The sequence below is a fragment of the Athene cunicularia genome, assembly GCF_003259725.1.
Source record: "Athene cunicularia isolate RWA chromosome 1 unlocalized genomic scaffold, athCun1 chr1_part2, whole genome shotgun sequence".
NCBI lineage: Eukaryota > Metazoa > Chordata > Aves > Strigiformes > Strigidae > Athene > Athene cunicularia.
Genome location: NW_020799092.1, coordinates 57,608,078 through 57,633,306, shown reverse-complemented (window position 1 = coordinate 57,633,306; position 25,229 = coordinate 57,608,078). Strand labels below are relative to the sequence as shown.

Sequence of the window (25,229 nt, the reverse complement as noted above, 5' to 3'; positions counted from 1 at the left end):
GTCAGCAAAGAGCAGGCCACCCTCAGTCAGAGGAAAAGAGTTTAGATACATGGACATGAGCCATACTGCACCACTTGTCCTCAGGACTAGGGAATCAACCCAGTTTATTTATGTTAGACAAAACCACAAAGACAGGGATGCAATAATTAAGCCATGGCTAATGTGAGGGAGATTTCCAACTGTACCCCACAGGTATTGTTTTCTATGCAGCACCCTATTCTGCCTTTCAAGTCTATTCACCTGGCACGCCATGGGGGTAGTGAAAGTTGATGATACAGGCATCATCATCACTACTACATAGAGCACCCATGGAACATGGACTCCAAAGCAGACGTTACAATTATCTCTCTAAACACTTTAAAGAAACTTGGGGTCAGACCTCTCACTTTTTAAGGACAACAGGCACCCCCACATTGTTAGATTTACAAAAAATGTGTACTGTAATGTCTAGGATATGTCAGATGTGTCATGGAGCTGGGTAGAGAAGGAAAAAACCTGCAGCTTTCTCCTACTTTACACATTGTCCTGTCACAAAGATGACAACCTAACTACTTTATTTACCTTTGCTAGTACTTTCTTGAATACTTTCTTTCTTTCTACTCTTAGAGCTTTCTCCAAAGGTCCTCTAACCTTTTTTCTAAAGCTATAGCACTTAATTCCAAGTGAAAACGGGGTTAACGTGCCAGTCTATGTATTTAAAGTCCTTTTCTTCAGCCTACTCTTTACAGAAGATTACCTCAAATATATTTTGTCAAAAACTGACTTCTAGACAGGCTCCAGTGATACTTAGCCTCACTGCAGTTGTCAAAACTGGAGTGAGGGCTTTTCTTTTTTTTTGTTGTTTTTTTGAGAGAGTGTTGCTGAAGCCAGATGGAAATAGAAAAAGTATTTAAATGCCTGATTCCTATTTGGACAGACAAATACTTCCTGGTTTGGTCAAAAATAGCTAGGTCTTATCATTTTATCTCTTGGGAAAAAAAAAAATTGTAGCAAACAGTGGTTTTCTTCCAAGTAAAGAAAAAAGTTTCATCGTATTTTACCATTTTACGCTAAAAGTCCATTTTCAAAAATTGATCAATTGAGCTTTCAGATCTGTCAGATCTAAAATAAGTGTGGTTCTGAGAGATTCATCTTGCATTTACACAATACAGAAGAAAATCCAGTATATTCTATGTACATACACACTTTTAATAGTTGCTATAAATTAACAATGAAACTCCTTTTTATAGCTAAATATTTATTTTGGACAGCATTACCACAAATCTCAGAAACAAAGTAATTACAACAATGAGCTTGTTATAGAAACACTTCATGCCTTGAATCATTTGTTTCAAACTTTCCAAAATGCATACCACTCAGCTCTTCTGTTCTTTCCTCTATTAAAGTGTGAATATATTTTACCTATGTGAGGCACCATTGAGGAAATATATTAAGAATATATTTTTAAAATCTTGCTACTAGTTAAGGTTGCTCAAATCCTATTCCTCTGCTACTTTTTAATCCAAATCCCTTCCATATTTTGACCTTCTGTTGTGAAAAATGTAAGAAAACATGCCTGCCAAAAATGATAGAAATTCATTTTATGTGGGTTTTTCTTTTCCAATCAAAGAATAGGAGTAATTTTTAGTAATAGTTTTCTTTATGAAATAATTTTTTTCAGAAATCTGAAAGCTTTCATGACCAGCTTGAAACTGAGAGATAGTTAGTTTTGATTTCTGAGTACGTCAGAGAAGCTTCCTTTCTCTTCAACATCTGTGCAAACTATAATTACCTCCAAATGGACAACCTCAGGGGCCAAATAAAAGAATATTCAATATTACACCGAAAAATCAACTTTGAGGGAGTATAATAAACATCAGAAGGGTAGAATAATCATCCTCCTCATGAAGGAAAGATTCCCATTTGGTGTAAAATAAACTGGTGTAACAATATGGTGTGTGAAATTTTCAGAAACATGTTCTAACCCGTGGGTGGCTACTGTACTTTTGATGTCTGGGGCATTTTTGGGATGCAGCATTCAGAAGAGCTGTCAGCTGAAAGTGGATGCAGCTGGAGAAAGTTGGAATCTGAACCTAGGAATGGAGTGGGCTGGCTGCAAATTACAGTGAAGGCCCACACAATGTATAAAGCTTTTTGCTATCTGAACCTATAAAAGTCATGGTAGCGAAAGTAAAAAAAAAAAAAAAAAGTTGGTTTGGTTTCAGAGGTATATAATGCCTCTACTTAAAAATGGGAGCACAATGATGAAAGACACCACACTTCTCACAGCTGACCAGCATTCAGAGCCAGTGAGTGCATCAAAAAGAGTGCACAGCTTCCAGCAGCCAAAACACTGGGCAGCACTAATACAACAATCTCTCGAAGAGACTGCTCTGGCAGGAATGCTACAGGCTTCTGGATAGACTTACTGTCATTCTCCCAGCACCTATATTAGTAGACAATCATCTGACATTTAGGAACAGACATATATATTTATAAACCGGAGTCTCTGCTCGAACCCTATCAGAGTCATGATTAATTTCTTAAAGGAAAACATTTTAAAAATACTTGAATAAAAAATTATCTGCTGTTACCTTCTTATCCCATAGGCTACAGTTATAAAATATTGCCTCAAACTCTTTTACAGGATTTGCATGTTAATAGCATATTATAAAGTTTATATGCTTACACCTTAATCCCTTGTATTTATTTCATTCCATTTCAGTGGACTCACACATTGTCACTTTCCTTTGGCCAACATGTGTATCTGTCCGGACACACTGGTGTTTTTCAGATTCTATTAAAATGACATAATTTATTCCGGCAAAGTTTTAATTTTAGCTCACTGTGTAATCAGTGTGTAATATTTTAATTACTGTAAGTTCTAAGTCAACCCAATAAATACCACTCTCCACTGGACTGTATGTTCTGTTTATATGACAAAAATGAACATTCAAAAATAAGTATGTTTGATAACTTTATGACTAAATGCTACATTTTGGTTTGAATTTAAGAGTTGAATGTCCTTATACTTTTGTTATGAAGAAATAAAGAATTTCCCTTTCTCAATGAAAAGAGTGCATTTGTTTAGTAAAATACTACAGAGGGCCTATTTTAGTGATACAAAGAAATAGTTTGTGTGCTCTTCTGCTAAAAAATATTAATATTTTCTGCTAATAATTAGGAAGGAGAATACATATTGTTCAGAAAAATATACGATGCACTAAGATTTTTCTAACAAGAAATCACAGCATCACATCAGAGAACAGCATGTACTTGGGTATGTCAGAAACTCATCTACCTTCTACTGAAACCAGTGATGTCTGTGGCATGAGATTAGGCATCCACTTTCAACTAGCTGGCAAATAGTCAGCCTTAATTGCTAAAAGCAGAACTAAAAAGTGGTCAAGACAATGTACGTTTCTGGTATACATTTTCTTCTTAAGGAAGTAGAATAAACTTAACAAACATTAAGTATGCTTGTAATAGTATGCTCTGAGGATCACACTTTTAAGCTCCTTGCTTAACAACATACAAAAAGAATACTTCTGAAGTTTATGTTTTACTTGTCAAAACTTTGTCCAGGACTCACATGACATATATTTTGCATTAGGAAACCAACCAGTTTTGTATTCTGCCAGCTATATATTTGTACCAACAGTTAACCAAAATGATTTTTGGAAGAGAAATTACATCTGCTAGATTTGAAGATACACATGTATTTGCATGGTAACCCACAAAACACTTCTGTGGCTAGCCTCACTATTATTATTTTGCACAATATTTTAAATTACTTGCTTATGATAGAATGATCTTGTGTTCTGCTGGCATGTTAGGATCTCCAGTCCTGCTTATTTAACCTTACCTCCACAGGGTTGTTTACACTTTCAGAACCTGATTTCAATTTACTTTAATTTTCTCAGAGACTCTTGTATTTACAAAAGCTGAGCATCTAGTGACCTCTCTATTCCTGACATTTCCTTTACTCTCCACTATGAAAAAGAACAAAAACCCCAGTGTCCCATTTCTGTTCCAAAAAAACTAAACTGCTTCCTTCAGTGGATTGGTCCTTGTAATTGAAAATGGCAACCAGATGTTTACAGAACACACCAGCAATTTTGCTTGAGGCCTTTAGTCTTTATAATTGTTTGCTAAAGTTAGTTGGATTTCATGGAAACTTGTCTGAGGCTGTAACAAACAGCAAGTAAGATCTCCTCCTAACTGTACTCTAAACAAAAAAATGAAAGTAAAGTTAGAACTAATGCTACTAATGTATTTCAAACTCCATAGAAAACCACTCACTAAGGAAGGAGACTTGGTTCTTTTAGTACTGATTTTTACATGCTGTCCCATAAAAAACATCCCTATTTCAGAGTATGTTATTTGCTTCCTACCTTTTCAAACTTCAGCTGGCTATACTCTTAAACATGACTGATTTTGCACTCCCTTCCATTTTACCCACCTCTGTCAGGAATATATTCTCACAGAATTGGGATTTTAAAATATTTTGCATTTTAAGAAGCTGCTATAAATTACATATTGCTTGTTGCTCAATTCGAGCCTTGAGCCACCACAACTGCTTCATACCTGAAATCTCTCCACCTACTTTAGAAATCACTATGTTTTCCCTCTTCAATTTCTTGTCTGCCTCATTCTCTCAAGGCTAGTCCATCTTGTTACCCCTCAAAGGGACACACTCCACCCAATAAAACCTCTTTACCTAATATTTCAAGACCTATAAGACTGAATGCTTCACAGCTCCAGCGGATCTATTTGATTACTTCACTAGCCTTACCCCCAAAACAGATTTCCTAATATCTAACATAACTTTTGTTGTTGTTGTTGTAGTACTTCATATCCTATTTACTATAGGCATGTATGGCAAATGTCTGACAGTGATCAGACATGGCTCTGGGGGCCTCCAAAACCCATGGCTGTAGTTTATTCTCTAGACTAATTAGCAACCCTGAGGAAACTATTTCTGACTGCACTTGTGAAATAGTGCTTCTGCAAGTTCCTACCTTGCTGCTGGCCAGATGTCAGCAATTAAGCTGATTCTTTTGCTGAATTAGCCTCTGGTCAAAAGTATCAATAGTGAGGAGTACTAGTGTTGATACAATATGTTAAAGGAATAAGCTATACTGCAAGGAGCATGCATTTCATCCTAGTTCTGACAGTGACTCATATGGTTTTTATTCTAGTTGCTCCATCTCTAACTCTGGTGTGGCAACATTTCTCTGTCTCCTAGTCCTACTGTGAATAGAAGTGAAGAGACACAGACATTTTCTTCCCATAGAAAATGTAGAATTTTTTTAAAGAGAAGTTTTCCAAAGGATAACCAACAAACCAAAATGAAAAATTGATAAAGACTGACTTGGCTTTTTGGGAGAATCAAAGCAGAATTTTCTTTCATCTGTCCCCAACTGCTTCTTTGGTCATGCACCGTCCAGAGACAGACAGAAACCTGTAGCTACCATTGCTCCACATCTGCTGAACACCTGTGCTCACTCCTGCAGGCTCATGCTTCCTGACATGCCCCAAGCAGCAGCTTTTACAGGGAGCAACTGCTTGGTACAAGGAAGCAACAGAGCACTCTATAGAGAGCCAAGAAGGGAGGCAGCAGAGGCCATATCTGTCGTAACAATACAGCAATTCTCAAATCAGCATTTTACAGCAAAATTACTGATGTCTGAATATATTTAGGTTGCTTTAACAATGAGGGGTTATTCAGTCCTTGCAGTAATATCTAAGTAATGCTATGAGATGCTACCTTAAATACCAGACAGATCTCTTGACCATCTCACATAAAGAGAAGGGCCAAGATTCACTTGGATTTGCTCCCATGGGTCTGTTGTCTCACTCATCCCTTCCTGTTCTTGGAGCAGCTCCACCCAAGCACCACTCCCACATCTGCAAAAAGCCAGATCATCCTCTTTGCTGGAACCAGGACTGAATTTGCACAGCCAAGCACTTAAAAACACAGCATGCTTTTAAAATAGCAGAAAACAGAACAGAAATCAGTGTGCATATTGATAAAGTCAGCAAAGAGGAAATAACTCCAGATCTAATATTCTTTGCAATATATGTAAATTTAAGGATATATATATATATAGTATATGATCTCCAGGATATATATAGTATATGATCTCCACTTAACAAGCTCAGGTGAATAAATAGGACATGAAACTGGTATTGATTTCAGTGGAAATAAACATAAAGACTCATTGACCCAAGACATAAATGTTGACCAAAGCTAAAATGGGTTTAATACATATCTTATGGGATAATAAATCACAAACCCCCCCCAACAACCCAAAATCAATATATGTACTGTAACGATCTTTGAATGGCATGGCTAAAATTTAATCTTCAGTGGTTGTCACTCAAACTGCAAACAAAAGCCCTAGTAAAGTTTAAATACTTAACAGTAGTATTCTAAAAATAGGAAATTGTTGTGTAAAATCAATACTATGAAAATGGTTTATGATTCTTTTTTTAAAGTCATCCATTTAAATTGCACAAACTTCCACCAAATTATTAAAATTAACATTCTAAGACAGCAGGGAGCACATAATGTTACATTGCACTCGGATTGCCAGCGACCTGAATAGATGTGGTTTTTCCATGGCCAACTGACTAGCTATCATTAAAGCTATACAGAACCTTTTCCATTCCAAAAGCTAGCAGTAACAGAATTATACAGGTTATTGCAGAATGAATTAAAACTGCCTGGTCAGATTTGTAGCATACAAGTGCACATGTTTTTCAGAGCCTGCAGTATTCTGAGATTTGCGTAACTATTAGTAAAGGTGAAGAATTGAGAAATGAAGGAAATATCTATTAAGCGAGTGTCACCATTGACTAAGGAGGCAGGCACACTGAGCAAAAAATGACAGCTCCAGAAAGACAGACATAAGAAGTTTACTTATCTTAGAAGATGTCATCTGGGGAAAGTATGGAATTCAAGAAAGGTTCAGGCAGTGGACAGTAATGAGGGCACATTATTTTTGGTGGGCAGAAATGCATTTTAGTGCAACAAATTTCTGAGATAAAACTTTCCTGTTAAAAAAAAACGTGAAAATGTTGGCAGAGCATCACAGCGCCATGGGGACCCACAGATCCTGTTGATCTTTGCTGCAGCCCCAGAGATGAGAGCTTCTCAGACTGGAAGGACAGGGAAGAAGGCAGAAGACTGGAAAATATCTGGCAAGTTCTTCTCCAGCATTTGACACTCTGAGAGCACAGAACACCTCCCAGGATAAAGTCCAGATGTGAGGGTCTTTCTCACTCCTGTTTCTGATCCCTTTGCTATTTTCTGTGAAGCTGTGTGACACCAGATTCAAAGCTGCTCCCAGGCTGCAGCAAAGGCAGAACACGGCCCAGAGGCTATGTCTCTATGAGCAGATTCTCACATTTTACAAGGAGGAGGAAGGAAGGAGCAACACACCAAGCACACTTTCTTCTGCCTAGCTGACAAACAAGTGTACCGTTTATAGATGTGATGCCCAATACAACCTGGTATCTTTCTCATCTGCTGTTATCCAACTTCATTTGAACTGCTTGCTTGCTTCACAATGGATTTACCACAGACACTGGAGATATTGACCATGCTTACGCGGATCTACCCCAGGAGCAGCTGCATGCCCAAGGGGGCAATCCCAGCTCTCTGCAAAACTTGACTATCCCATCATCTGCTACTAACACAGTACCACCTCTCTATCATCTTCATCATAGCAGTAGACTAAGAAATGTGTTAAACCTTACAGCCAAACTCTCTCATTCAGGCTGCTGCAAAAAGAGCTCAGAGCAGGCACAGATATCATCAGTCCATGGGCTTTTCCCTCCATGTGGGTTTAATTGCTAAGGAACAGTGAAAGTACAGATACTTTTTGTTCCAGCAAAGCTGCTTGAAAATTTACTGACAAAGCTATTTTTCAATTAAAAATTAGGGGTTTGAATAACATATGTTTTACTGCAGAATGCTTCTGTACAAAGTTTTCATAGGAAACCCATAAACCAGTCTCTTTGACATGAAAGAAAAAATAAAAGGTATGCTTTTCCTTTTTAGCCAACTATTTTCTAGTTACCAAAATTCAGAATGTTTTGGTTCATCTGTAAGAGCTGAAAAATTTCCACTTATAAGTAGAAAACTATTCTCCTGATGTTTCTCTCTAACAGCAATGAACTCAACACAGTGCTGCAGCCCAGGTTTAGAGTATCTCTCTGGAAGACCAGTCTGCAGAAGTGTCCCATTTGGGTTTCAGACAGGAACAGAACAGGTCCCAAAATTAATAGCGGGCCAGCACAAAAAAAGTTAGGAATGTTTTGTGGTGAATTTTTTTCCATATATGTCTTCAGCTAGACTCTTGGCTCTCAGCCATTCTAAACAAAAAATCCTTTCAAAATTAGAGTGAACTTTGAAAGATACACGAGTAAGACAGACTGAACAAAAATAAAAGCACCAGATAGAGCTGCTAAATAATACCAATTAAGAAGGAATGACTCTTTTTATAGATTTTTCACAACACTCATGATCTATGTTTCTTAGTCCACTATCTACATCTTTTTAACAGAGGCTTCAAGGAACATACTTTTTAATAATTTGTAACACTCTTATTAGGAAAATATTATGACAAAACATAGCTCAAAATACCCTTCTCCAAAATAAGAAGTGCTATCCAGAACAGTAAACCCTACCATCTACTGGAAAAGAAAAATAACTTTGAGCATAATTTGTTTAGTTCTAAGAAAATATCATTGGTTTGGTATGCAGACATACTCTTTTACTTACTTCTTGTTTTTAAGATGTAAATTTAAAGCTAGGTATTTACATAACAGGGATTAGTTAAAGGCAGACTTACATTGCCATCAAATGGAATTAGTAGAGTCTTACTCTGTCTTAAATTGGCAAGTATTTTACTTCTTTACATACTCCAACATCCGCTGGAAGCTGTAGGATGTTCCGGGAAAATACCTAAAACCTTTTTTTTTTTTTTTTTTTTTTTTCATTACTGGAAAAATACTACAGGAAGTACTGATGCTAGCCTGTAAAACATAAATGCCTACAGTTAAGTTGTTTTCTACAGAGGCAGAGTTTGGAGAGTAAAAATCTATATTGGAGAACTTCAACCTGAACTGATCACTGGAGCAAAATCTAGTACAGTCATTTTTTTATTAATCATAACTGAATTTGGCATACCCATTTCCTTGGCCATTTGAAACAAAAGTATTTCACAGAGATGGTGCACATGGTCCCCAGAGATGCCATCTTTTCTCTGAAGCCCATGTGACATTAGCAAAGCCTGCAGACATGCTGTGTCTTGTCACTCTGAGATGGAAGGTACTCAAGGTGAGGAGAGGCTGAAAGGTGCCTATGAAACCAGATTAAAATAAAAGAGTGAGGTGAAGACAATTTACTATTTCTTGGTACAACCTGCCAAGAAAACTGCATGTACCTCATTTTCAAGAAAGTTTCTTAGAGGAACTGGAAATTACTGGTGGAGTTTTGAGCAGCCTCAAGCATGCGAAGTAATTATGGTTTTCATCTATGAAACTACGCTGATTGGTTAAAGCACAAAGCAAAACTGAGCTCTCTGGTAACCCCAGGAATGTATTGCAAGCCTGAATGATGCAAGCAGCACTCCCTTTAGCATGAGAAATAACCAACCACACCATTTTTCTACTGACAGAATGGTGGTCTGTGTATTTTTTCAAAGCCTTCCAGTTCTGAAATTGACTTCCAACAGAATACCAAATTGAGCTCACAGCTCCACTTCCTACCTCTGAGGTGTCCAAGAGCACTTAAACATAGTCAGCATATATATATGTAACTGGTGCCCAAAGCTCCTCTATCAAGCACAGTACAACTCTACACAACAAAGCTACAGTCCCTTGTGCAAGAGATCAAGCTTATTCAGGAGCCTGGTTTAGCTGTGAATCAAATTTCAACAGGAACTAAGAACCGACAGTAATTTATCCCAGCTTCTGCAGCAAGTGCAAAATGTATTTCTGTATCATGTTCTTTAATGAGCTTACAGAATCAAAACATTACTGGAGGAAAAAGTGTACCTTCATGGATACAGCTTTTCTATGAGAGAGAAGATGAGAAAGACACAAATATAGCAGGTATTTGTTTTGTTATGAAATGCTCTACTGCAAATCACTCAGTTATACTGATGAAGTTGGTATGAGTAGTCATCAGGAAGCAAACTGATCTGATTTGGTTGTCAAGACTATGATGAATCACTGCTGCATTTTTTTTACAGAAGGATCTATCAAATGGAAGAATCATCTAATTGTGGAAAATTAGCTGCAAAACTGAGAAGTGCTAGAATGTGGCTTCTATCCTTACATCAAGAGTTGATAAGCTTTACCTCTGTGTAAGGATGCTGGAAAAATAGCTAACATTTAGTAATTAACAAATTAACTAAGGCTAATTATTCTTACTGTGGTAAGGGCCCTCATGCCTGGGATCTTCCGTCAGTCCCCTGTTTTCAAGGACTGTGACTGTATATCCATGTTTTGCCAGGATGCGCTGACAGAGCTGGCGGTCGGTTTCATGATGAGCAGGAGGTGCGTACAGAACTGCTCTTCTTGTATGGCTTCCAAAGTACTGAAGAATGGAGTCGTCAATCTACAGCAAACACAATGCGGAGACAATGGTTGTAAGATAGGACACTCCTCAGCAGTATAATATACAGTTGTTATTTTTCACAAGAGAAACTAGTAATTGATTGTGGCGATCCAGGAAATATTTCTGGTATAATTAAGAATCCTCTTTATATCAGGGACTTCTGACCACAAATTCCATTTTGTCTGCCTCTCCATTTTTTTCTACCCTCATTTTGAACTGATATTGCAAGGGTTTGAAAGCTCAGAGTAGCAATGGAGGATCTTTAAAATACGGTCTTCCCTTTATGGAAACACCTTTGGCTGAAATCTGGGCTGCTTTGATGAGCTGGTAACAGTACTTGCCAGCAGACTTTGACCATGGGTCCACAGTATTCTGTGGGTCACCTAGCAGAAAGGACTTGGTGAAACCCATGTAAACTCTTCCAAGGAATATGGGTCCTACACAGAAGCAAAGTGCAGGGGTCTGAGTTCTGCTGTGCAGTCGTGATTAAGAAAAGTAAGAAGAGTACCGAAGTAAAAGCATGCAGAGGAATCCTAAAAGTACTGTAGATTGCTATGCCTCTAGAAAATTAAATGTAACGTTCTCAGTACCATATTGCCTTATTAGTCCAACATGATCCCTCCTACAGGAGGTCTAGCAGAGAGACGTATATAGGAGCAAGCAGAAAGGTATATGATCTCTCCAATGAATCTCAAGGAACTCTTGGGTTGTCTAACATTCATTGTCTTCCCATATAGTGCCTAAGGACAACGGCATCTAGAGAAAATTCTTCTTCTCTAGCCTGTAATATGAGCATCATGCAAAGAAAAATGGAAGAGAGACACCCCAAATGCACAGAAGTAGTGTGAGCTGCACATTAAGTTCCGAAAAGAGTGTATTAGGGGTTAAGTTATTCCATAACTTCTAATTTTAGTAAGCTTATTACTGGACATATGAAGTGCTACACAAACAAGACACCACAACTTTTTGCACAATAGACCACACTGAAGAGAGACAAGATGCTGTGATATAAACAAATGTCATTCAAGATGTGTTCAGTTGCTTATAGGCCCGGGATCTAGCGATAAAGTCACTCCTTGCGGTCAGTTCCCCAATTACAGGATGAAGTTTTACATTACACTTGGCTGAAGTGTAATCTTCTCTGTGGCAGTGAGGGGCACAAACTATTTCAGAGCCCTGAGGCTCTAATGCCACGCCTGCTTTTGCTTCCGAGCAGACATACCCAGTGGAAAGGGTTAGCATCATCGATGAAGGGATCCTGAAAAATACCTTGCTAAAACACTGTCAGTCTTCTACGTATATTTTCTAAATGTGCAGCACAAAACTACTTTAGACACTGGGATATTCAAGTAAAGGTTGATTGCATGCTGGCTGGAAAAAGCACACATAGCACAGGGTGAAGTCACAGGAACTCGCATTAGGTAACCTGTCAGATGTCCTCCTCGGTATTCCAGCATTTTTAAAACACATTAATAGGGAGGCAAGCACAGCGTTACAGCATCTCGGATTGCCCGACCCCACCACAGCACACACCATTCCTTCCCCTTCTGCCTTTGCCCCTCCCTCCTCTCCTCTTATCTTCTCTCTTTCCTGCTCTCCTGCAGCGCCAGCAGGCGCTGGCAGCCCTCCCTCTCCATTTCCCTCCCTCCCGCCCTGTTCTTAAACGCAGCCCTGGCTCTGGCCCCCTGCCTGTGCTCCCTCTCCCTCCTCCTCTGGGCAGTCCAGCCAGACACTTCCCACTTTCTATTTCACTTGCATTGCAGAATAAAATCAGGAGAGAGACACCTCTCACTTTATTTTGCAAACATATCCAGTTTTCCATCCCACGTGTGCTGCAGCGGCCAGCGTTGCAGGGTGAACTGAGGACACGTGAGGAGCACAGAGAGGCTGCAGCCCAGGACACATCCCTGTTCAGTCTTAGCTGGCGACCACGGCTTGTCCTGCTTTGGGCCTGGGGTCAGGATCCTGCCTCGGCAGCACCCGGTGCGCACACCTCCTCACTAGGGTTACCGTGCTTTACTCATGCTGACAAAAACCACCTTTCTTTGTGAAAGCAAAGCCTCCGGCAGTGTCACTCCTTAAGCATTTTGCTTCCAACAGCGTTCAAGAGCTTCTATCTCAAGTACCCAGAAACTACTTTATTTTCCCCTGCAGGCACCGCTCCAAGGACAAGTCTTGCAGGGCTCCCCCCGCCCAGCAGCGCCTGGCGGCCATGGGTGTCAGGCAGGCCTGGGGCCCCAGCGCCCCGGGGCCGGAGGCTCCGGTCTGCGCCAGCCCGTCTGCAGCAGGATCTTCCAGGGGAAGGGAGCTCTCCTTCCCGCCTGCAGATGGCAAACTCCCCAGTTCCCTGGGGATTAGAAGACATATTTGCAAGGCTCTAGTTTGGCAATGGCAAATGTTCAAGAGAACACGGGATAGCAACATAAAAAAAAAAAAAAAATAAAGGAAGTTCAAACAATGGTGGTAGCCTTCACAGGCACCCAGAGGGCTTTACTTGGGACACCCAGTCCAGAGACACGTAAAAATGTGTCCAAAGCTTCCTGACACAGGGCTGGGAGGGACTGAGCAGACCTGGCTGGGGACACACTCATCTGCACACCCAGCCTCCCCTCCCACCGCCCAGGCATTTTTATCCACTAGCTTCCCAAAAAGCCATGACGGGATCTTTGGGACTCCGTGATAATTCAGGTCCTAAATTTAACAGCTTGACCTGATGTCTAATCTGGTACTATTGAATAATATGAAGCAGCTCAACACCTTTTACGGTGCTTGCTTGAGAGCCATGCGGAGTGTTGCCAAATTTATTTCCTCTGCCCTTTCAGAGCTATTTGCAGTCCAGGTTACAAGATGCAACGTGTCCTCTGTTTTCTTGCCAAGCAATGTAGGGTAGGTTTTGGGGTTTGTTTTAAACTACCTGTTAGCTACACAGAATATAAAAAAATTCTGGCCAACTGCACACTTGCAGCAAGTGATTCCATAATTTTTTCCAAAGTTCCATATAAAATGCCTTACATCACTGGACATGCTGATCTAGTTACTACTGGATGTTTTTCAGAATTTCTGATATTATAGCAAAAGCAGACTTGTTTATACACTTAAAGAGTCTGCTGGTTTTTATAAAATGTTTCTCAATCATAAAAATGCAGTCTGGGCAGAGAGCTGGTATAAAAGAAGCAGAGTGCAATAGATGAAAATATGCTGTTCACATATTTTGATATTTTATGGTTCTGTTTTTTTTTTGGCATTCCTATAACTTTAATGTGCATTAGTCTTCAACCAAAAAAAAAAAAAAAAAAAAAAAACCATTTTTTAGCTCCTCCCCAGTTTGAAGTCTCAGGCTATTATTAGCAGGTCACTTTAATACAGATTCAATACAACTTCTGTGAAAAGGATTGGTAAAGAACATCTGTGGTCCATGTCTTACCTAGAGAACAGTGTGTGTGTGTCTCCACAGAAATTAATGAGGCTTTACAGCAAAGCTAAGATTTCCTGTATGATTTAGGATGAGGTCTCTGTCAGTTTTGCTGTGATATACCTGCTCTTACAGCTTGCAAGCCATTGTGCTTAGCTGAGCCACTGGCCTCATTTTAGTGCAATAGGCTATCACACAGATGGATCCACAGCCTTAACTATGGGTCTAAATAAACCACAATGGGCTATAAAGTGAATAAAAATGTATAAAAATTAATTTTGTAATTTTGTTTTCAGTTTACAGAATAACACAAAAACACAAAAGAAAAAGAAATGAGCATAAAATTTATTATAGGTTTTGAATAAATGATCAAGTCAAATATATATTCCTTTGAAGTCTTAACAAATGAGATAAACAGCCCAGTTTATATAATATGAAAGCTCAATAATTATGTAACCATCCTTGTCCAACTGAAAATAGACATCTCTTATCTGAGTTGCAATTCTTAGTTCTGTCTGTCTGTAAGTTCCACATAGCTGTGAAGTTCTCTTTTAAAGAGAAAATGTTTTGACATTTTCCTTGAAACCAGTTTTATCCAATTCTAGTTTATGAATGCATAAAGATATAATTGATTGTATTAGTCTCTGAACCTTTTTGCTATTGTACAAAATTTCTGGATTATTCCGAAATTTCAAAGTTTGGTCAGTAACCGCATCTTATATATAATTACTGTTGTTGTTGTTTTGGCCAAGAAGAAAATAGCAATGATATTTCAAGTTGAGGAGAGAAAAACAGTTCCTTGGCATTTTTTCAGATTCCAAGAAGATTGCATAATTCCATAAATATTGATGCATTGTCTCTGTCTGGCAAGGAAGCAAATATACAGTTTGAACTGATGCCATAGCATTTCATTGACCATCACTTCAACTGCAGAAACAAAATTCTTCTTCCTAACATAATGGCCCAACTCGTGTCTGCCTAAACTTCTCTCAGGAAAGAACTCAAAAATTATGAATCATCTTTTCAGCTACACAGTTCTGGTGGTGTTAGTCCCTGTGTTGATTACAGGCAGCCACTCATTTACACCAAGCTAGTCAAGACTGTCAGTCTTGACCAATAGCTCCAAACAACTTGACTGCAGCTTACTTTAACCCTACTGGTTTGTGGAGGTACTGGGCTGCTGCAAAAGAGATATAAGAGCCACTATGCAAACCAAAAGTCCTTTGTATGAAAGGAGAGTGCAACAGAAATACCCTGAAAGTGAACGAGCCTTATATAAACAACACTGGCAGTACTAGCAGTATTCACGGGCAGCAAACTGCCTAAATTCCCACTTAGCCCGCAAAGAAGTGTGGATCTCCCTTTGCTGCTAAATACCACCAAGTGCAACAACACTACAAAAAAATCCATGAGTGGGAGTCCTAGAAACTACCACAGTAATATTAAACAGCATTGATAAGAAGAGCTATAATAAAAACTTAGCATGTGGTTCTAATGCCCTAGGTCATTCATTTACAGGACTGTGCAGACCTTTATTAATTCCAAGTGTGACTTTTACATTCTTTTTCATGTTTGCATAAAAGTTCATAGAAATAGTAAGTTGTTCATATTACTGTTACATTTGAAGTGCACATAGCTCCTGTATCAAGAAGTAACAGAGAAGTTAATTTCCTGTTTCACTTTCTGGAGGATATTTAAATGTGTTGGCTTTATGTTCTGTTAGATTTCCTCATCAAAAAGGACTGTGTTGTAGAATGAAATGGTTGGAATGTAACTCTGCTTCCAATTGTTTGCTGAATAAATACAGAACAAGCAACTAGATTATTGACACTACTTGATGGCTGGTTTCTGATGACTTCATAAGTCCAAGAGCAAAACTGGAGTTATTTGCATAAACATCACCAGCACTCTGAGCTGGAGTACAGAGCTATTTTATCAAAATGTCTTTGCTTTATGACTGCATGTAGTTCATGGTACCAACTTCCTTGTCTTGAGAACAGACCATGAGACAATCCTACCATTTTATCAAAATAGCTACTTTTGAGGCAAGGGCTCCAATGAAGTGCATGACTGAGATTCTGCCTCCATTTCCCATTTGCTGCTGATGCATCCTTCTCAAAATTCCCTTCCTGCAAAAAGTCTCCACCCTGCCCCTCTTTCCTGACTCTCACCACAATAGCCTTGCCCTTTATCACTACAATATCTCTAGCTATCTGAACAGTAAAAATATCTGTTTCCTCAGTGCCTTTTACATTTTACATTGAAAAAGGGGAAAAAAGTGTCCTGCTTTCATAGGGTGCAATGTGAATGTGGTATAACTCCAAGGAAACCAGTTGCTGCTATTATACCATCTATTGATTGCTTTCTATTAACAGTGATTTCATACTAGCAAAGTTCTTTGTTCTTTTGTGAGAGAAGAAAAGAATTCTCCTCCTCCCCCTACTCTATTCTATAAAATAGCCTTTTTAAGGTTAAATTTACTTTAAAAATGTATCAAGCCTTATTATGCATAATGTAATCTTTTCTTTCTGAGCTCTCACCACACTCCATTTCTACATAATAGCAAAAATCACCCCTTCTCATTCTATCATCCAGCTTCATTTCTCCTTTTTCACATATTTACATTTCAAAAGCTCCCACTAGCTTTGTCTTGTTTTCTTTTCATTTCTATTCTCATCTCCCTTTCTCTTCGCCAGCACAAATCCAGCCCCATTGGTGCACAATCTCTTCTGTGCCTTCTGAGGATGCTATTAGGATACTATTACTTTGTAGCCATGGTTCCCTACTCTGCCTTCCCCATCTGCCTTCCTTTCCCCACACCATCCTCCATGACAGTCCTCTCCTACTGTCTTCATTCCCTGGTTATTCTGACTGAAGCAAGTATATTCCATCCAAAAAAAAAAAAAAAAAAAAAAAAAAAAAAAAAAAAAAAAAAAAAAAAAAAAAAAAAAAAAAAAAAAAGCCAGACACACACCTTTAGAGGGTGAAGTTCATCACATTTGTTTTAAATGTCTGCAATAAGTCATGATGAATTTTGCATTAGAGGCAATTATTTCCATTGACTATGAAATCCAGCTTTCTGGCTCTGACAAGATAGAGTGAAGTACTCAAGTAAAGAGAGGTTAATTCCACTCTGAATGTCCAGAGTCTAGTAACAATTTCTCAGCTTTTTAGTAGTTTCAATCACAGTTTTGAAATATAGGTACCTGGTCCTGTAAACCTGTGCAAGAAGTTCAGCTGAGTCTTCCTCTAGATCTCGGACAAGACTAAAACATGCTTATCCCTTTTTTTATTTTTTTTTTTTTTCTACATAGTATCTCTGAGATATGGCCATATCAAACTGTCATTATCTTGCATCTTTCATACTGCCCACTTCCTGTAAATGATATTCTATCCTACTTGTTCAGAATAAAGTTATAAAAACCCTTTTCTTATTCTTCCTCTTTGCTCAGTTCATTATAGCTCCTCTTAGAAATCTATCTTTTGCACCAAACTAAGTGGCAGGTTGAGGGCCTTGAAAGTGAAGACAGCTTTTTTCAACATACGTGTTATATTTCATTTATTAAGATGCCAGCCTCACCCACTCTTTAAATTCTTATATAATCAGCTGCATGTCTCATTTGTTTTCTTTTTCTCAGCTATCCTTAAATGGCCAGGGGATGTGAAGCAAGGCTCTTGTGAGTATCCATGAAATAATCTTCTTCAAGACCTATATTAATTTTTTAATTTTTTTTTTTTTTTTTTTTTTTTTTTTTTTTTTTTAATACGTTGACCATGGTTAAAGAGCTAGTATGCTGAAGCTGTGCCTACCACATGAGAAATACTGTCTCACTGCTTCCTCCCAACAGCAGGAGTACTGTGTCTACCTGGGCAAAATGCACTGCTGTGCAGACACCTGAATTGGCTCTGGCTGAATTAATTGAGACACAGTGTAACCAGCTAATTAGCTATTCTCAGAACTAGCTGAGAAGCAGAGCTAAATTGCTCAAGATGAGTGTAAGAATTTTTACATCTGGCTAGTACCAAAGGTATTTCTGGTGCAATACCATGCCAGGTAAACGTACACACAGGGTTTGTATGGGATTTTTCTGTTGATACTTATTTCAGTTTTGATTCTACAGCACTAACTCTTCTCCTTACTATATATATTTGCAAATATTTTGTCATGCAGAAGGTAAGCATGCCTGGCTGATCCTGAAGACAGCCTGCTGCTGGATGTGAAATCTCCCTCTAATGCCTTAAATGTTGGAGATTCAGAAATAAGCCTTCTATTTATCATGCAACAGATATTAACATTTAATTTTATACTAGAAATTGTTGATCTCTGTTCATGTCAAAATAAGGCTGCAAGACCAGCTCTCCAGCAGTTTTTAAACTCCTGTAATGTGTGATACCTGAGAGAGACATACTATGAGCTCTGCAAGATCTTCCAGGCTATGAATAAAATCTACATTTTTTGCCATTTAAAAGAGACAGTTTGCACTATGTGCCTGACAGTAATGGCTTCATCTCAGGGCATCTTGGATGTAGTTAAAGACACATTTACAGATCAAATTGGCAGTTTCCAGCCCTGTGCTTTTTCTGCATTTGTCTGGAACTTTACTTTCCAAATGAGATTAATTTTGAGATCAGAGATGCAGTGGCAAAGCTGCACTTTTCCTCAGATCTCTCCCTCTGCTTCCCCCAATAACTCATGAAATGTGTCTTTTTTTTTTTTTTTTCTTTTTTTTTTTAGGCACTTAGTGCTATGCGTACTTTGACAGAGAAATTATCAGATTCATCAGGAAGAGGCTTTTGCTCATTCAGAAGCAGTCATAACCAAGTTCTCACAGCAAACTCAACACAATGCTGATTATTTCTCTGAAGGAATCAAGAATTAAACCTGCCCCAACCCAGACAGAAGAGATTCTGCAGTGTGACCAGTGCTCAAAATCCAGAAACACTGGGTGTTATCTAAAGAACATTATCTCCAGCAGGGTCTTCTTTTCCTTTAAAATTTATTACTGAACTTAGATTTCATAAGACATGTGCAGTGTTTAACTGCAATTTGTTTGCTGGACTATTTACAGACTAAGAATACATGTGTGACTTGTTAATTAAAAATGTGAATAATTTGGACTATATTTTAAAGTGTTTTTCCAGATTCATACATGAAGATTTAAACCAGAGCTCTAATGAAAACTTGTTTCCAAACTAGCTACTCTGAGTAGGTACATGACTGTAAAATAAAACAATGTAAAGTTTCAACCATGACATCTGTCTTAGATGTTACTGAGTATCCAATAAAATGAAGCAAGATAACAACAGTTCAGCTATCTGAATAAACAGTGGGTGAAAACACACAGTTCAAGAACACACTTTCAAAGCAAAGTGATTTTTGGAGATGTTTGTCTTTTCTGTTCCCTGAGATTATTATTTAGCCCACACAACCAGCAGAGTATTCTCTAGAAACAGAGAGCAACTTAGAGTAACATCCCAACATGTGCAAGACATTTTGTTCATCAGGCTCTGGAGGAAACTTTCAAGACAAATAGGGAGCCAGCTATGGGTGGTCTTCAGAACTTGAAGAATGTGTTAAGAGTAGCACAGCCCTGGAAACCATACCTATAAGGGTTAACATATGCATTTACATCTGTACTATAAGGTTCAAACATGTGCGTGTGATAGTCACATCCAACCACGCATGCTGGAGGGCAGTAAGTACAGCATGTTGTAAAAACATAAGCTTCCTTCTAATTTCAAACAGCCATCACAGCAAAATCAGCGTCCATCTGCATTGTTCTCAGGCAAATTGGGAAACAAGAAATTGCAGATATTTTCAGCCAAACAACATGCTAGCAAAACTTTGCCATTATTTTACCAGTTCTTACAGACTTTAGGTAGCCCAAGGTGAGATACAAAATGTTCTTTGCCATTACAATAGCAATGAGTAAAAAGGAGTGGGCTGTTAAGTATCAAAAGCTGTAACACTATGTGACTCGCATCCATCAGCTGTGCTCATTTCCCTTTAAATTGTAATTCTTCATGTCACATTGTTGAACAAACTCAAATCTGAGTACCTAGTGTATTAAAAGGTCATTAAAATATAAAATTATGACAAATGCTGCATGGAGTAGATTTCTGCAACTCATAAGATAAATCTCTCTGATCTTCACAAGAAAAAAAAAATCAATTTTTTAAGATTTAGGGTTAAAGAGTTCATACCAAAGTTATTTCACGTATCTGTTTTTAATTGTTGAAGAAGATGTACATTACAACTGCTCTCCTAAAATCAATATTGCTGACCTTCCAGACTGTGAACCCTGCCTAATCAAAGAACCAGCCTTCTATTTTTTTTTTTTTTTAATCGCTTTACATGGGTACTGTCCATAATATGTGAAGTCACAGATTAATGTTTATATTCCTGGCACTGTTGTATACAAAATGCCAGCATAATGATAATTTCACGGTGCAATATCTTCTGCACTATTAGCAGTCCTCTACAGGACTAAAGAAAACCTGAAACATTTGTGCTAGCGCTAATCACAGGTTCCAGAGTAAAAATAACTACATCAGTCTGGACCATTTAACAAACCACATTTTCCAACTAAAATAACAGTGTCGGCATTTGTTAGGTTCAACACCCTTTCTAGGAAGCCTATACAAAATAAACATGAGGTCAGGTAACCTAAGGACAAAGTAAAATTTGCGGGACAAAGATTTCCAAAGTAAATAGTGTGATCTGAAAGTGTGAAAAGTGCTTTTTTAATTTCTCAAATGCATTTATATTCAGCTTTTCAGCAGAATCCTAGTAAAGTTCAAAACTGACCAGCAGATAACTTTAACACAGGGCAGCTGCAGTCCTGGTGCTAATTAACAGCCTCGGTCACTTTCATGGAACCCCACTGGCTCCTGATTTATGTGCCTGTACTGTAAAGCCTCTGACCTGATTCCAAAAGCCAAAATAAAATATGGTTTGTGCAGCAAACTGAAATCTCCCTGGAGTCACAGAGCAATACCATGTTTCAGTCGAAGATTTCAGGATTCCTGTGTTAATAACATTACACTGAAGAGCTGGTAACGGAGATGTTCTTGCGCATATGCTGCTGTCATTAGATCACCCATTTGTTTGTATACAGATCTCAGACTTCCAAGCTTAGTCTAATTTTAGCTGGACTCAGATGATCCTGTCAGACTCGCTATCCTTCGCTTTGCTAATTATTGCTCAGCACTCTGCTCCAGCTGACTTACCTTTTTCACTGTCTGTGAATTACTGCCAGGGAGGAAGCAGTGAGTGTTGCTTGGGGAGACCTCCTTGTATCTGCCTTGCTGTGTTTTAGTCAGTTTGTTGGGTGCAATCCCATTAACAACGGCCGAAAGGATGCTGCTGGTCATGAGTGGAGTCAGGGTCTGGCAGAACAGACAGATGGCCACCACTAAGGCCAGAAGGAAGGGACGAGGGCGACAAAGCCTGCGGCACTTGGGGACTTGCCCACAAACCATGTCCTCTTTGCCGTCCTCACTTCGCCCTTTGCCACATTGCAGATGCAGTCCAAGTAGCCACGTCTTGCCAGGATAAAAAAAGCCAAGGCACGTTTTACCCAAAACTAGCGAGAGATTTCCCCATTTCTGCTGCTGAGCACTTTCCTGGTGCCTGGCAAGAAGTCACAGGTTCCAGATGAGCAGAGGCTTGGTAAGTAGCCTCCTATTGGAGTACGGGAACAACCTGTGAAAAAACAACAAGTGAGCGGCGGCAAACAGCAGTGTGCCATGGGGCATTCCACAAGCAGCCGTAGCAAGCTCATCTACACCGCATTCTTGGGAGAACAGACCCGCCGGCAGACAGGTGAGGAGCAGAAATCTTCACCCCCTTTGCAGAAAGAACCACTTAGCCAGAGAATAGTATCCAAGAAAGCAAGAGGTTAAAGTTTAAAACATCCTGTCCACAGCTGAAAAGAGTAAGAGAGTGTACCAACTTCGTGAACAATCGTTTGCTGTTTTTTTTCTCTCTTGCATTCTCAATTCCCACTTTGTTTTTACAGTTTCCTTCATTCCAGTCCTTTTAAATTGCCTCCTTCCTGTCAGCTTGCACAGCTTTCTCTCTAAAAGTGATCATTTATCTGAAAACTGACAGACTATGAAGATTTTTGTTTGCGCTTGTTTTGTCCAGATTGCGAGTTCAAAGTTAGGTTTACTTACTCAGTTCTTATCCTGTTAGAAGTTTTCCGTTCTCCTCTAATGGGCTGCTGATTAAAACCACTTGGAACAACCCTGGCTCATGATCCCAGCTCGTCTCACACACTCAGAAGGCAGGCACACGCACATACACACGCCATCTGAAGCCAGTTGGACCACAGATTTCATATAAATAAAGGCTGGACTGCTCAGAGGGTGGGGCTAAACTAGCTCTACTCTGAGCAGGCACAGGCTTTGGAGACGCAGCCTGAGATCTGGATGGGGAACAAGAGGTGTCCTAGCTCACACTGCATGCCTTGAAGCCACCATCACTGCAATTTTTAGAAAATTGCTGTTACAGCAACCAGTCTAATTCAAACAATATTAATATCTTGCAGGCAGTAGAAATCTGAGCAGCACCTGCAATATTTTAATCCAGATTAACAAATATGTTGTAAAAGGAAGCAGATTTACTTGGACATAAGCGTCACTGACAAAGCAGTTGTCAGTAATTTTCCATAGCAGATATAATATCTCATAGCAGTGTATAAATAAAACTTCTTACTGATGTCAAAGAGGGAAAAAAAAAAGGAGGGTGGACAAAAATACTCCAATGAAAGCACTTAGTATCTAAACCACAGAAGGTCTTAGTTACTACTTCCCCCTGCTGACATAGGAGAGGGACGAGACAGATGGAAACAGTTCAGAAACTTATCTTTATAGACCTAAACTTTTCATATAATGAAGTTCTTTTAGCTAAAAAGTCTGTATACAAGTTGTCGATTTTATCCCCCATCCTTAGTTACTTTTTAAAAGAGAGAGTTCTTCCTACACTGCCTCATATATAAGAAATGAGCATTGTTATGATAATTTTGAGCCAATCTACACAATTCAACAGCAGCAGCAACATTAACAAGTTAGAGGCCTATATACATCAACGAAGAGTAGAGTACATATTTGTTTAAGTGCTGGTGTTTATTCAGCTTTCAAATCCCTTTTTTTCCCCGTACTAAACCCAGTAATTTGCACATATTGAAAAATGCCATAGAAGCGATTCAACACCTCACACAGAACCTCAGCTGTCACATGCACTGCATTTTAGTTTGCTGTCTGGGGCTGTAGATGTCTAAATTAGACTCCTGGATTATCCTGAGTGGGAAAGGAGTACAAAACTTGCCTCTGTCTTCCTGCGAAAGGTACTTGACATTCATGGAGAAACTCCCATCTCTACTTTCTGGATAAATGTTTCTCCAGCATACCAGCTCATATCCTCAGGCCCTGCTCCAGTCAGTCTGTGTTGCAAAGCCTCTGGCAAGCCAACAAATCTGGCTAGCGGACGTCGGAAAACCATGGATTCCCTGCAGCTGGCTTCGGGGTAGGTCTATGCCACACAATGGAGAGGGGTACCCGGGGAGATGGTACATTCAAAGGAGGACAGTGGAGACGCTATAGCCAGCCTGGGAGCCACAATAACCCCATCAGCAGAGGCAGAGAGAATAATAGACTTGCCTTATTGTTTTACAAGATTGTCTTGTGGTTTTTGGCATGCCCTGATTTCTGGGCCCACAACCACCAGCTGTGTAGGTGGCATTTGAATGGTTGTCAACTACTTCCAGATTCTTAGTGAGGGGATTTTAGTCGAGGTTTTACATGCTATTGCTACAAGACTTGATTAAAACCAGTTTATAAAGATTTGGACTAATGGTTGCTTCATTACGTGGAGATAATATCGCCTTGCTAGAGTCCTACACTAGAATGAAATAATCCTTTCTGTCCTCACCCCCTGCTTCCTCAGTTACCTTCAGCACAGTCAGTAAAGCATGTTTTCCCTCCAGCTCAACATAATTTTCCCCTTTCAAGCTCATAAGTAGGGTCTTTATCCTCACATTTTCCCCAGTGTCTCAGAGCCAATTCCTCATACTTGCAGCCCCAAGATCACTCATGGGCCCCAAGTCTTCAGGACAAGCTGACAACATTTACTCATTTACTGTACCAAGACTGATACTGAAAAAACAGAGCTGAAGGGATATCAGCAGTCAGATTACTGCCTCCTGTATATTCCTGGGGATCAGCCTTCTGTTCATATGCTTTCCCAGATGTTCCAAGGAGTGAGTTGGCTTTTTCCTATCTTTTGTGGTTTCTTTTCATGATGATAGCATGTAACACACATTTCTTAAGCTGTAAATGTTTCTCTCAATCACAGCTAGAGTGCAATAAACATGATTCCTGTCATCTTTTGAATCAGGTTTCTACCACATCTCTGGTCTTACATGTCTACTGACTTATCTGGTCACATTCTGACACCTCAGAAATCAAGTCAAGATTATTGCAAATGGGGACTAATTCCCCTGACATTAATGTCCCCTGACATTAGTCACTTATAAAAAGGATATAAGAGGATAAAGGGTCAGGCCTCCTGGGTCCCAAACTCATGAGTCTTCAGTGCATAGTGTTCAAATAACACAGAACACAATTATCTGTAAGATCAGAAATATCCAACTGAGTATTTATACTTGCAGGTATATGTACACATTTCAGAAATCTTAGCAGAAAGCTGCAAATCTCCTCTTTCTGACATAGAAAACAAATCTAGTATTTATTTCCTATTTGGGGTTCCAGACCTTTTCCTTCCAATGGCTGCTCCCACTGCATGGATTAAAGGCTCTCTAGCCTGCTTCCCTCTCCCTACTCCTTTCACTCAGGGCTGCTTTTCTGGATGCTCCCCACAGCAGCCAGCTGCTGCCCTGCTCTGCATGAAGGGAGGTCCTTCAGGGATTGCTTCTGCCAAAACCAACCAGCCACGTCTGTCAAGAGTGATATCCAGTGCTTGCAGCCAGAATCCCAGTTCCATCTGCATTATCTAGAATAGACTGTGTTTAAAGATACCCTGACACAGAAAAGGTGAGAGGAAAGTCACAAGACTTGCTAAAAATTGCCAGGGACTAGGATTTGAAAGGATTTATGCCACATAGGGATGTAATATGCACCATTCACAATCGCACTGGGGTTTTAAGTAATCCAGCTCACATTCACACAGCTTCCATTTTACAC

General features: G+C 39.3%; 1 protein-coding gene across 2 annotated transcripts in view; it reads right to left on the bottom strand.

Moving 5' to 3' along the window:
* Positions 1–22,441, bottom strand: part of CPED1 (cadherin like and PC-esterase domain containing 1) — a 153,716-nt gene extending 131,275 nt beyond the window's left edge. For both annotated transcript variants that reach the window (XM_026868166.1, XM_026868167.1), the window contains exons 1-3: positions 22,203–22,441; positions 21,255–21,729; positions 10,426–10,612 (exon numbers count right to left, since the gene is read on the bottom strand). In XM_026868166.1, coding sequence (XP_026723967.1) covers positions 10,426–10,612; positions 21,255–21,506 — 439 coding nt within the window. In that variant the 5' untranslated portion in view covers positions 21,507–21,729; positions 22,203–22,441. The remainder of the gene's footprint in view (positions 1–10,425; positions 10,613–21,254; positions 21,730–22,202) is intronic.
* Between the last annotated feature and the right edge of the window lie 2,788 nt (positions 22,442–25,229).